This window comes from Sebastes fasciatus, chromosome 21 (genome assembly GCF_043250625.1).
Source record: "Sebastes fasciatus isolate fSebFas1 chromosome 21, fSebFas1.pri, whole genome shotgun sequence".
Lineage (NCBI taxonomy): Eukaryota > Metazoa > Chordata > Actinopteri > Perciformes > Sebastidae > Sebastes > Sebastes fasciatus.
Genome location: NC_133815.1, coordinates 2,211,414 through 2,225,500, shown reverse-complemented (window position 1 = coordinate 2,225,500; position 14,087 = coordinate 2,211,414). Strand labels below are relative to the sequence as shown.

Below are 14,087 nucleotides of genomic sequence, written 5' to 3'. Positions count from 1 at the left end.
TTTCAGATAATTTTTTTCAGAGTTTTGTTTTCCAACATTTTTCCAACTTTTTTTCAGACATTTTTTCCAGAACTTTTTCACACTTTTTTGTTTTCCAACTTTTTTTCAGAATTTTTTTTCCAACATTTTTCAAACTTTTTAAAATTTTTTTCAAACTTATTTTTCAGACATTTTTTCCAGACATTTTTCACACTTTCTTTTTTTTTTTTACATTGTTTAGACTTTATTTTCTCCAACATTTTTCAGACTTTTTTTTAGATATTTTTTTCAGACATTGTTAAGACTTTTTTTTTTAACGGACATTGTTTCAGACTTTTGTTTTCCAACATTTTTCCAACTTTTTTTCAGAATTTTTTTTCCAGCATTTTTCAGACATCTTTTCCAGAACTTTTTCAGACTTTTTTTAGACTTTACTTTCCAACATTTTTCAAACTTATTTTTCAGACATTTTTTCCAGACATTTTTCACTTTTTTTTTTACATTTTTCAGACATTTTTCACACTTTTTTTTTTTTTTTTTTTACATTTTTCAGACATTTTTCACACTTTTTTTTCCAACATTTTTCAAACTTTTTTTTAGACATTTTTTTCAGACATTTTTCAGACTTTTTTTTCTAACATTTTTCAGACTTTGTTTTTTTTAATTTAATTTAATATTTAGTAGTACCACTGAGTAGCTTGAATCCTGATTCCCAGCACTCCAGACCACTTGGTGGCGGTAATGCACCATAATACTTCAACGAAGAAGAAGAATCCGCGCATGCGCCCTGTGATCCGTCCCTCCTCCGGCTTGCCGTAGTAAAGCGAAGTTGTCCTGACTGACTGATGATGTCACATTATGTGAAACTGGTAACTATTCTCAACGTTTATCACCTTTTTATCACCTTAAACATGATTTACCTATAAGCAGTGGCTGTCATGTAGTGAAGCGAAGGTTTATAGTGTTACACAATGAAATTACACCACAGAAATATATAAATAAGAGTCAAACGTTGTTAAACTGGTCAACAGCTAGTGTTAGCATGTTGCTATCTGATGTCACTAACAGGTCAGATCCTCCTTTTATCCTCTGTTAGTGTGTGTTAATGTTTGTTAATCATCTGTTAGTGTGTGTTAATGTGTGTTAATCATCTGTTAGTGTGTGTTAATGTGTGTTTATCATCTGTTAGTGTGTGTTAATGTGTGTTAATGTGTGTTAATCATCTGTTAGTGTGTGTTAATGTCTGTTAATGTGTGTTAATCATCTGTTAATCATCTGTTAATGTGTGTTAAATGTGTTATTTTACTCCTTTAGTGTCTGAATTATTAACTAAAGTGTTTAACTGTCATTATATATATATATGTATATATATATATATGTATATATATATATATATACATATATATATATATATACATATATATATATATACATATATATATACATATATACATATATATATACATATATATATATATATATATATATATATATATACATATATATATATATACATATATATATACATATATACATATATATTCAAGATGTTTATTGTCACGTCGGTTGTACAGGTACAAACGTGTGAAATACTTTTTGCTGGGAAGCTCCATTAAAATAATAAATTATATTAAATTTACATTTACATTATATTTATATATATGTGTATACATGTTTATACATATTTATATATACATATGTATACATATTTCGTAAAACAAACACAGTTATCTTTATGGCCACTACCAGTGTGTGTGTGTTCTGTCTGTGTGCCGCCAGGTGTCGCTGTGTGTTGCAGCTCCGGGTCTGACGGGCCTGCTGAGCGGCTCGGTGCTGGCTGCCAGTGAGGGGAAGAAGAAGAGCCTACAGCCTGCTCTGAGCATCGATGAGGTGGGTTCATCAATAACTGACAGCCTGCTCTGAGCATCGATGAGGTGGGTAATCAATAACTGACAGCCTGCTCTGAGCATCGATGAGGTGGGTTCATCAATAACTGACAGCCTGCTCTGAGCATCGATGAGGTGGGTAATCAATAACTGACAGGGTAGGGGTGAGATCATACGGTCAGGTCAAACCTCTTCCTCAGCAGTGGTGGAAGAAGTATTCACACCCTTTACTGAAGTAAAAGTACTCATATTACACTGTGAAAATACTCCACTTCAAGTAAAAGTCCTGCATTCAAAACAGAAGTATCAGTGTAGTACAGGTATTGATAATGTTTTTATGAACAATAATTAACTGGTGTGGTTATGGTTTTCAAAATGCAAGCAAACAGACTTAAAAGTACAATAATTTAGTGCAAAACTGTGCAATAATCTAGTTAATCTGGAATTAACACTTCATTTATTTATACAATACATACATTTTTAGACTAATATTCTTATTTATTTATACTATTCTTGCATTTTTACACACTTAATGATAGATCCTAATTTTCAACATTATTATTTGCACTGTTATACATATTTCTTATTTATATTTATTATATTTATATATTATACGGTAACACTTCATTTTACAGGTCCTCAAATTTCATGGTAATTAGGTGATAATAGCAAGTAACCTATTTGGAATTACTGCCAAATTACCCCAATATTTACCTCAGAAAATTACTTTATTATAAACATTATTTAATAATTATATGCTAAACTGGCATATGTGCACTGCTCTTCATCGGAGGTGGAAAACCAAAACTAATTAAATTTAATTTAATTAAATTAGATTAAATTTCAAATAAGTTATTTGCTAATAAATTGAATGTATTATTATATTATTATAATGTTTATAATAAAGTCATTTTCAATCAATTTTGAGGTAAATTTTGGAGTAATTCTGAAGAAATTTCAAATAGGTTACTTGCTAATTATCACCTAATTACCATGACTGAACCTATTATACTTGTTTTTATTATATTTATTCTAGAAGGGGATCAATAAAGTGTTTCTGATTCTGTTATTTATTTATTTCCTTACCGGAGGGAGGTGAGTTCATCCCAAAGTGGCCGTTGTATTTATACCCTACACATTAAAGACGGGTGTTCATTGACCTGTGACTCCAACATGAGTTCACTCCATCACAGAGTGAGAGGGTGTACGGGATCCTCACCTTGTTGTTGTTATTATGTTTCAGCTGCCGTCGTTGTACTCCAGCCCTGAAGCAGAGCCTCGGTATGTGGAGCCAGAGGCCGGGCCGCTGGAGCAGAGCGTCGCATCGCTGAGGAAACTGGCAGAACCGTACACGAACCAGTGTCAGGTGTGTTCACATCTGACGCTCCCTATATTCACAAAAGAAGTTTAATGAAAGCATAATAGTTGTGTTTGTGCTGTGCAGGAACATATTTTTCAGAACCACCTGCATGAATTTGGTGTGAAGATGCCAAGTTTCTGTTTTGTGGTTGTGTAGCACTGCCAAAATCGTTCTACTTACTGTAACCTGAGCCACACATAAACATAAAATAGTTCCCGACCTTAAATAGTTATGTGAGCTGCAAAAAAAAAAAAGAGAGCTTTGAAATTAAGAAAAGAATTAATTTACAATCATCTTTCTGATTCTGTTGTGGCAGAATCAGTACAAACGTTTGTCCATCTGAGGTCAAACCTTGTTTTGAAACTTTAATTTGGGCTTACACCTAGTCGGCTGTTTTTCTTTGATTTGGTGAAAACATCGTATTTCTGAAGAACAGCTGTCACATTCCTCTCCACAGTTCAACTCTTCAGTTTTCATTCCTGACGTGCCATGTCAATGTTTTTGGTCAGCTGTTGTGAGTTGAGAAGCAAAAGCAACTGATGCACGTTTATCAGTTTTATTTCCAGAGAATTGAGACACACACGATCAACAAGGTGTGCGTGTGAAACACAAGAGTTGTTATTGCCTGTGGAATTAAGGTGTATTTTGATTAGTGTTTGTTATGCTAGTGTTTTTTTAGCTGAGGCATGCAGTTTTATTATCACAGTTGAAGACGCAGCCAACAAAAACATAACTCTTTTTCAGATGAGACACTAGCAGGCTTTATTGTTGTTGTGTGGTCGTCACAGTGTTTGAGGAATATGTTCAAATTTAAAAATGGTAAAATTTCAGCATGCAGTTTGATGTGACATATGAAAGTCAGATCACATGAAACTCGTAACACATGTGTTCTGCTCCTTTGATCCTGCAGGATTTAACGCCGGTTCTGGTTTTCATCATATTCACGCCTACAGGAAAAGCACGGACTATTTTTAATACTGAACTCTGTCTGAGGAAACATTAATAAAAGCAGCATGTTGGAAAGATTAAATCAAGCATTTGACCCTCTGACATTAGAAGGAAAGATACACATTATTTTCTTTTTTTTGTTATTGAGTTATACCAAGGTCCGTACAAACTATGTGGCCGTTCTCATTGGGCAGGGGTCTTTAAGCAACCTGCGGCTCCGGAACCCTTTAGCTCCTCTCCAGTGGCTCCCTGTGGATTTTTAAAAATGGAAATGAATAACTGTTTTTTGTTTACATTTTCATATTTATTTCTCGTTGTTGTAGGTCTATGGTACGACGGTACGACGGAGTATTAGGGCCACATTGAGGAAAAAAAAAAAAATCTGAGATTTCGAGAATAAAGTCATAATATTATGAGAATAAAGTCAGAAGTTTCCGAGATAAAAAGTCTTAATATCACGATAATAAAGTCAAAGGTTTACGAGAAAAAAGTCTTAATATTATGAGAATGAAGTCATAACATTATAAAGTATTAATTTTGTGTTGTTTTCTTTTTTTCTCGTAAAGTTATGACTTTATTCTCGTAATATAAAAACTTTTTTTCTCGTAATATTACAACTTTTTTTCTCGTAAAGTTCTGACTTTATTCTGGAAATCTCAGATGTTTTTTTCCCTCAATGTGGTCCTAATACTCCGTAGTACATTTGCACTTTGGCCCTCACTGCATTAGACTTATATACTATATACTTAGACAATAAACTGTGTAACCTTCATCACAATGATCACATGTTTTGCAGCTCCAGACAGATTTTTTTGTTTGAAAATGCCCCAGCTTGTGGGCACATTGGGGGCGGTCCCCAGGGTAGAAACGTCAGTAGAAAATTTATTGGATCAAATTCTAAACTTCATGTCCCATAAAGGAATTAATAACGGACACGACCAGAATATATGATAATAATTTGCCTCGGAGAACACGCACTGTCTCCAGCAGTTGGAAAATGTGGTCTAATGGCTCTTTTTGAACCGGAGTAATGTAGAGCTTGATACGGTTTTTCCACCAAAACTCTCTTCATACAGCTGAACTTGAAGTTTTCCATTCTAGCTCTCCCAATCCTCTTCTGTTATACCTGGATTTCCTTCCTTTTAAAAGAGTATAAACATTATTTCATTATATTTTAGGGGCAAAAGACAAGATGCTGTATCAATAAATTAACTTCAACCTTTTGTCTTTTTTTTTTGCAGCAAACGGGCCAAGCTGCAAAGGAGAAGGTCGAGGTTAGTCACGTGTAAAAATACTATTATGACCTACTTTTATGTCTAGTTGTTGTTGTTGCTGTTGTGAAATTACCTAACTGGACTTGACATTTCTGGTTGATTGATAACCACACCTTTGTGAGCTGACAGCTGCAGATTCGTGACGGATGTCAATCGCCACAAAAACATGTCCACAAACCGTCTGCAACACAGCTGACGCCTTTTTCCTTTACTGTTTTTTTTTCACAGTGTTTATGATATAAAAGTGATATTTATTGTGAGTGCAAAAAAAAAGGCACACAATTAATACAAATTTTATTGAAATCGCATTATGGCCTACTGCAATTTTAAAATCGCTATTTGTTAAAGAAAATGTGAGTCAAAATACCATTTTAATACCATTGCATGTCTGTAAAGGGGATTCTTGTGGGTACCCATAGAACCCATTTACATTCACATATCTTGAGGTCAGAGGTCAAGGGACCCTTTTGAAAATGGTCATGACAGTTTTTCCTCGCCAAAATTTAGCGTAAGTTTGGAGCGTTATTTAACAATTTAATAAAAAGAATAAAAATCAACCTCCTGCTCTTCCTTATAAAGTGCCACATTTCTCACGTTTAAGTGCAAATGGTTTTTATTAGGGCGCTCAGTCGCTTAAAATATTTAATCACAATTAATTGCACATTATTTATCTGTTCAAAATGTACCTTAAAGGGAGATTTGTCAAGTATTTAATTTTTAGTATTAATTTAAGTATGATTTTCTTCTGAGTATGAATCACCTTTCGGTTATTACACTCTCTTAGTTTAATTTAAAATCTGAGCCTCTCATCCAGTTGTGCAGACAGTAGGATGATTCTTTGTGATGTAATAGGGCGACATAAAGACGTAAGAGACAGACAAAAAGTTGTTTTATAAATGAGCACTTGAGGCTTACTAGCCTGGATAAAAGGCTGCTATCAGATGAAAGTAACCGGCTCTTCTGTGTCTCTCTCTCTCTCTGTGTGTCTACTGTTGATCTTTGGACACCAGCACGTATACAAGACTGTGGAGCCCACGATCAACACCTCCATAACAACAGTCACAGGTGAGGAAAAGCTCATTTTGTTCTAAGTCAGTGCACTTAATGCAATAATCACGAGAGCTCGCCGTAGTGTCCAGGAAATGTCCTGGAGAACAAAAATAGATGCTAGACTTGTACCGTTTCACATCCTGTCAGCCACCTTCTCTCAGCCTCTCTTCCCCCCTCATTGTTTTTATATTTTTCAGATGCGTACCAGTTCCTCAGTGACCCCCCTCCCGACCTCTACCCCAGTGTGGCGGCGGTGGGCTTCTCTGGCTTCCTGGGACTTTATTTGGCCAAAGGTAAGCGTTGTACTGACCTGCATTCTCTCACAGGAAGCGAGGCAAATCAGGTCAGAGGCGGCAGACGGGCTGATAACCATAAGGGAGCGGGAGACGATAAGAGTGGTTCTCCCACCACCGGAAAAAATCAAGTGTGTGTTGTGTAGGGGCGGCACGGTGGTGCAGTGGTTAGTCGCCTCACAGCAAGAGGGTCCTGGGTTCGAACCCGGCTTGGACCCTTCTGTGTGGAGCACGTTTTCGGATTCCTCCCACAGTCCAAAGACATGCAGGTTCACCTGTCCAGGGTGTACCCCGCCTTTGCCAAGCGGTTACAGATGATGGATGGATGTTTTCTACGACAAATTCCTTTTAATCCAAGTTAAAGGGACTGTTTGTAACTTCTTACACGTATAAATCATTGCGGGTCGGTTTCCCATGTGCGCTCGCATGTGTCTACACTGTTCAGACTCAGACTCCAACACAAACTACACGGAAGCACCAAAACCTCTTGGTTGTATCTAGTGAAGCCCGTCTGTTAAACAGTGTTGGCCGCGGCTGGAGGACACGGGGGAGACCGTAGCTTTGGTCTCCAGGACCGGAGTCTCTGTTGTACTCTGCTCCTCTGCCTGCCTTCACTCAGCTCGCTCCACCTCTTGCATCCGCACTCACTCCACTCTGCAGAAGAGTTAGTATCTCTGAGAATATCTAGTGAATGTTCAGTGGACGTTTGTGCAGAAATAACTGCAGCAGCTCCTCCAGACCAACAGAGGTTTCCCGTGTCTTGTGAAGTGACGGGGCTCCGCAGAGAGAAACGTTATCGTCTCCTACCGGTTGTCGGTGTCTCTCTCCGGCCGCGTTCGGGAGGCTGAGGCAGGAAAAGCCAACACTTAGATCACGTTGATTCATGGAGAGACCTTGGTCTGGTCAGCTAACATTACTGCCAAGCAGCTGAAATATAGAGTGATATTGTGCTTTTAGCTGACGTGTGTCGCCTCACTGTGTTGAGTGATGCTCGTTCATGTCTATGTAGAGCGAGCAAGCGTGAGCCCGACGCTGATTCTTACAAACAGTCCCTTTAATTTTCTCTTTTAGAAGACAATAAAAGCAACAGTGAACCGGTCTGCCTGCTCTATGACAAACAAAGTTTAATTTCCCACGGTTCCCAGAATGCTTTTCATTTCAATGACGCGAACAATAACAAATATAACTTTCTGTGTGTGTCTATCATCACAGTTGCTGCGATGCATTCTTATCTATTAAATCACTAGTGGGTGGACACATCGGTGTACTTCCCTCTGCTTATATAACATTTGGTTTTAGATGGCTTCTCTTTAACCTTTTCCATTCCACCCCTTCTTTTTCATAAACCAATTTTTTGTCTTTTTTTTCGGGGGGTCTTTAGGGGGAGATAGCAGGTCAACAGTAGATGTCAAATAGAAGTAGTGTACATCATCTGAAAGCTGGAACCTGAAGATTAATGTGAGATTCAGCTCAGCACTGTGTGTCAAATCTAGTCATAAATCAGAAATAATAATTGATAAGCCATTCCCATGCTCGCTTTTGTCTCTTAAGTTGTTGCAGCATTTTTTGGGTTGATTCCATTTGTTACACAGATTTGCTGCTAAATTTAACCATTTTTTACCACCTGAGAATTGATAAAAATTATCAATAATCCCTCCAAAATCCCACATTAAGACACCAAGACCTTGAGGAACACCATAGAAAAAGCCATGCTGTGATTTGGGATCAAAAACTTTTTGACATTTGGAGATTTCTGCAAGAACTACATTTTTTCGGCGATTGAACGGCGAGCACTTGTGTTGTGTAAACTGCTCAGAAACCCCCTTATTGTCAATCTAGCTAGGAAAGCATCCATCCTCTGAATGCTCTAGGTCTCTAGTCTGATCCATCCATCCTCTGAATGCTCTAGGTCTCTAGTCTGATCCATCCATCCTCTGAATGCTCTAGGTCTCTAGTTTGATCCATCCATCCTCTGAATGCTCTAGGTCTCTGGTCTGATCCATCCATCCTCTGAATGCTCTAGGTCTCTAGTTTGTGGCTGCAAAATTTCATGAGGCTGTGATTATCCTAGAGGTCACCACAGGTCATTTTATACTGTGAGGTCAATGAAATGTCTCCTATGGGAACTAACATCATCACACATGAATACAGTTGGGCTCGTTGGATCCACAAGAGCTTCAGCTTTACTGTGATACCCAATTTATGTGATTTAAAGACTGTTTAGGGACCCCAGTATGCAGAAATATTCATTGTGTTTTGCCCCAAACTGCATGTGATTATCATAAAGTGGGCATGTCTGTAAAGGGGAGACTCGTGGGTACCCCTAGAACCCATTCACATATCTGGAGGTCAGAGGTCAATGGACCCCTTTTGAAAATGGCCATGCCAGTTTTTCCTCGCCAAAATGTAACCTAACTTTGGAGCGTTATTTAGTGTCCTTCTCAACAAGCAAACGTGACATGGTTGGTACCGATGGATTCCTCAGGTAAAGTAGATGTGAACTCTGATCTTTGTGTTTCAGGCTCCCGGGTGAAGCAGCTGGTATTTCCAGTCGGGCTCATGGCTCTGAGTGCCTCCATGTTTTACCCTCAGCAGGCTGCGTCTTTACTGAAGGTGTGTATTCTCCTGTCACAACCTGTAACTGTGTCATACAGCAGGAACAGAATGTATTAGTGTTGCTCCATGTTGACTCTTGTTCCAACAGGGCATTAAGCAACCTCCCTGTTTTGTAAGTTTAATAGTCATATATATATATTGAGGTTACATCTGTGGAAAGCTACTGACTCTTCCATGCAACATCAGAGTTGTTCCCTAAATCAGACCTCTTATGAAAGGTCTCTTAGTTTATTTCTAGATAAGATAATACACTTTTGTTTACACTTACACATGTATGCATCTCTGTTATGTTTCTGCAAAGATACATATCAATCAGATTGTAGTCTGTCTTCTTGGGCTTCATGTAAAGTCAGGCTCCACTTCAGGCTAACGCACCTGAAGCTGTTTGAAAGCAAATATTGTTTTACTGTGTGCAGCAGTAATGTAGACTTCTGTGGAGTGGATATCATGCCTCAGTTCAGATGTTTCCACCCAAGAAACATGAAGACACATGAAGCGTAGATAGGGTGCAGCTGAGAACTTGCTTCTAAAGTATAATCAGCTGATATCTTGAATAAGAAATGTTGCTTTAAACCAAAACAAATCAAAGCTCCGGTGCACACAACAGAAACGTCTTAACTTGCAGATCCTATCTTAACTGTTTGGTAACCATGGCAATTATGGTTAGGACCCGGAGCCATTACAGATGAACAGCTCCTAAGTCGATGTTCCTATCCTAAATTAAGATGGGAAAAAGGGATGACACAAGCATCCTAACATCCCAGAATCTAAAATAAACTCTCCTAACTTTAGGAGAACCGGCGTTAAAGCTGTCCTGACTTTCACTTTTCCACCACTTCTCTTCTGTTTGTTGGACATCAGAGCTGCCTTCCTCTTCTTGGTACTAGTCAGTCTATGTCTGCTATCTTAGCCCGCTCTCTTTGGATTTTTGGACATGTTTGTATTTCTCTCCAGATGTTACCGACACCTCTAACTCATCTGTCTGGAAGTTAAAGTGCCCGCTATTGTTTTCTGCTGTTTTTCTTTGTATATTTCAATGAATGTTTCATCAAGAAAAACAACGATTACAAAGTCGTTTAGTTCGTTGAGATGAGAAAAGTAGCGTTGGTTGCAAGGTCACAGACATAAAAGTTGATAAGCGATGCTGGAATGAGGATTTCCTAGCTTGAGATGAAGGTAGGATGAAGTGAGATTAAAAGAAAGTCAGTTAGGATTCGCTTCTGTAATACCAAATTGGGAAAAATTCGATCTTAGACTCTTCCTATCTTAACTTAAGACTTAAAGGGGCTCTATGGCAGACACCTTAACACCTGTGGCCCTCAAGTCAACGACAGTCTGCGTCCTGTCGCTCGCGCTCGTGCTCGCGCTATGTAGACGTGAGCGATAAATGAAAGTACTGAGTATTTTATCATTTAATTAAGAACTTTAGTGCAAAATGAACATCACAGTTTCAAGTGAAACTATAGATAAAAGGGGCGCCTGGCTAGCTCAGTCGGTAGAGCGGGCGCCCATGTGTGACCAAGGCTCAGTCCTGGCAGCGGTGGACCCGGGTTCGAATCTGGCCTGTGGACCTTTCCGCATGTCATCTCTCTCTCCCCCTTTCCAAGACTCTATCCACTGTCCTATCAATAAAACGCTTAAAAATAATAATAAAAAAAAAAAAAGAAACTATAGATAAAAAATGAATAAATATTTCCAGCTGACTACGTTTACATGCATGCACACAAATTCAGAGTAATCAGATTAAGGCAATAGTTTGGTTTAACTGAGTTTAATCAAATTTTCTGAGAAATGTGAGTTGTTATGTGCTTGTTATTATCAATTTAGATTAGTATACATAGTATACGTATTAAGATATCTCGATATATTATTTAAACACGATACGATTCCATTGAAAGACGCTACAACCTCTGAAAGACAGAATATCGCCCGTTCAGAAGTTAATCATTTATATAATTGAAGATTAATACTTGACGCCCGTGTATCGAGACAATATCGCCACACAAATACTACGCTGTATTGATTTTTTCCCACCACTAATACATTATGATGCATCAGAAAAGTCAGAGGAGGTGAATACTATATATAGATATAAAATATACCCGTCTTAACAAATGTTGCTTGAAGTTTAAATGATGTTTTGTGTAACAGTAAAGTTGCACTTTGCACCTCACCAATACAACTACATTTAGTGTAAAGTTAAAGTGTGTATTATTTATGATATTACAAGTTTAAAGGTCTCTTCTTTCAGTTTGTTTAACTGTGCACTATTTTTGAATTTGACCTTTTCTCTTTGTTATATTTGTCGACATTAGACCGTATTTAAACCACAGGACGCTCTTCTCTGACGTCTAACGATGGAAAAACTTCTTAAACCTCTGAATCTGTTCTCACCTCTTTATTTAATCGTCCTCCCAGTACTGAAATATACTCAGGAAGCAGCTGTGAAAGCAGAAACTGTGACTTTATTTTCTTTTTTAGGAACAAATTATTCCTGGTTGGAAGGTTTCGCCACAGAGTTCATTCTGGGAGAGTTTATTTTAACAGGAAAAATCACACCCTCGCCCTGTAAGCTGTATCGTATCAGCTCAGCCGGACGTCATCACGTAGGGTAAAACTTTCCAGGAAGGTCTCATGCATTAGGTAGATTAAATCAGTATTTGATCTGTGACTCTCTTCCTGTTAGGAAAGGGTTGTTCTTTCCTATCGGGAAGTCCTGGCTGTGAATTGTGTTTCTGATTCCCACTGATGTCTGGCTCCTTTTATTTACTGTGTTTCCACCGAGAGAGAAAGAGAGAGAGAGAGAGAGAGAGAGAGAGAGACAGACTTCAGCTGTCCACACATGCAGACATGAAACACTCATGAGCTGACGAGATAAAAGGAGACGTTGAGCCTCTTGTTTGCAAGTCAGATAAGATAGAATAAGATAATCCTTTATTAGTCCCACAGCGGGGAGTCAAAAGACTTCTCTTTAATTTGAGGGTCGTGTGATAAAACTAAGGTCTGTACCAATTCTGAATGTCATTTTTTACATTCGAAGCTTCTATTGAGGTTTTCGAATGACGCTTTGAATGTCCGAATGTTAATACAGGTGCGGGCCTCCGTGTGTGTGCGCCGCGGCAAGCGAGAGAGCAGACAGCGTGTGGCTGCAGTGAAAATGTACTTTTTGAAAGGCGAAACGGAAACAAAAATGGATGAAGCAGAATATTTTTATTTTATTATATTATTTGTGGATTTTGGAAATGATTACATCTACAGAGTCGAGATGCAAAGAGATGAAACTCTGGTGCTTTTTTGACAACAGCCACTAGATGGCTCCTCCATTTTGGACTGAAAACGCCGATGAGTCCATGAACGTATAAAGAGACGTCTGTAAATCAGAGGATCATTTATTTTTTAGGTAAATCAACTTCCCAGTAGCAAATCTTAAATAGTCCTCATTTAAATCATTATGTCCTAAAAGTTGTAAAATTCCCTAACAGCTGTATCCAGAGTTATTTTCCTCGCCATAATGAACGTGCATCAGACCCGCAGGACTGCACCTGGCGTCCGGGAGTCGCTTTCGGCACAAAAAGTCTGAGCGCTGTGAAAGATGCTGTATGGACACTCAGCCCAAGTTATTGATGTTGAACACCTCGATGTGTGTGTGCGCTTCACTGATGATGTTTCTTGTGTTTCCACCAGGGGAGTCGGGACTCGGCGTACGCCTGGGCTCAGCAGAGCCGCGCCACCGTAACCAATCTTTGGAAAGAGCCTCCGTTTGGCAAAAAGAAGGTGAGTTTCCAAATATTGAAATCATTATTGATGTTAATGGTTTATTGTTGAGGGATATCCTGACTTTTGTTTTTGTTTTTTTAGGAGAAGAAAGAGCGAACAGAGAGCAACGACACGACCAGCTGAGACGACAGACAAGAAGACGCACACCTGTCCATCCTGAGAGACGTTCACCTTCCAGTAACACACACCTGTAGATTAACTCTTATTATTGTTCACACGCTACCGTGAGTCAGGACTTCATTATTTAAGTTCTATATCGTCAGAAACTTGGCGGTGACGTGTGTCTCTGCCTCCTCGAGTCATTCGTGAACACCGCCACCTCTTCTAACAAGCAGGTCTTTTCACATCCCATTATTATTCTGGTTATCCAGATTAGTCATCGTCGTCCTCTTCCTCTTCCTCTCTAATCATTCCTAGTTTCTCCCTCTGTGACTTCAGCTCGTCCAGTTGATGACATATTTATTCCCCCCAGATGTATTCACGTTGCAGTTTGATGCTGATAATACTGAAATGCCAGAAGTAAAGAGCCAAATGATATGTGTGTATTAATTAATGATCTGAATGTGTTTGTCCATGTCTAATAATGCACTGTATATACTGTAAGAGCTTTTAACTTAATGCGATGTAATTAAATCTGACATCTGACTGAGGCGACGCATTTTCTTCTTCAGGTGGCAAATTAGACTTACAGGTGTATAACACAAGACGTATGAAACAGACGTTATGATTTGAATATGATGCAGATTTGTAGTTGTTTTTTGTTATTGGGAGTCTTGTAAGTGTGTCACATATTCATATATGTTGTGGAAGTGTATCAGCCACCCTACGGTCCCCCCTCAGGTAAACACCATTAGCTCTGTCAGCACTTTGACCGTTGTCTGCACTGTTTAGCTCTATTAGCACC

General features: G+C 38.5%; 1 protein-coding gene across 1 annotated transcript; it reads left to right on the top strand.

The window, feature by feature from the left end:
* The first annotated feature begins 702 nt into the window (after positions 1-702).
* On the top strand, positions 703-13,833 carry apoob (apolipoprotein O, b). The gene is made up of 9 exons (XM_074621702.1): positions 703-848; positions 1,759-1,869; positions 3,109-3,231; positions 5,415-5,447; positions 6,458-6,512; positions 6,695-6,790; positions 9,312-9,403; positions 13,091-13,180; positions 13,265-13,833. Exons 1-9 carry the CDS (start codon positions 825-827, stop codon positions 13,304-13,306), a joined length of 666 nt encoding a protein of 221 aa, XP_074477803.1. The 5' UTR covers positions 703-824; the 3' UTR covers positions 13,307-13,833.
* Positions 13,834-14,087: the final 254 nt, after the last annotated feature.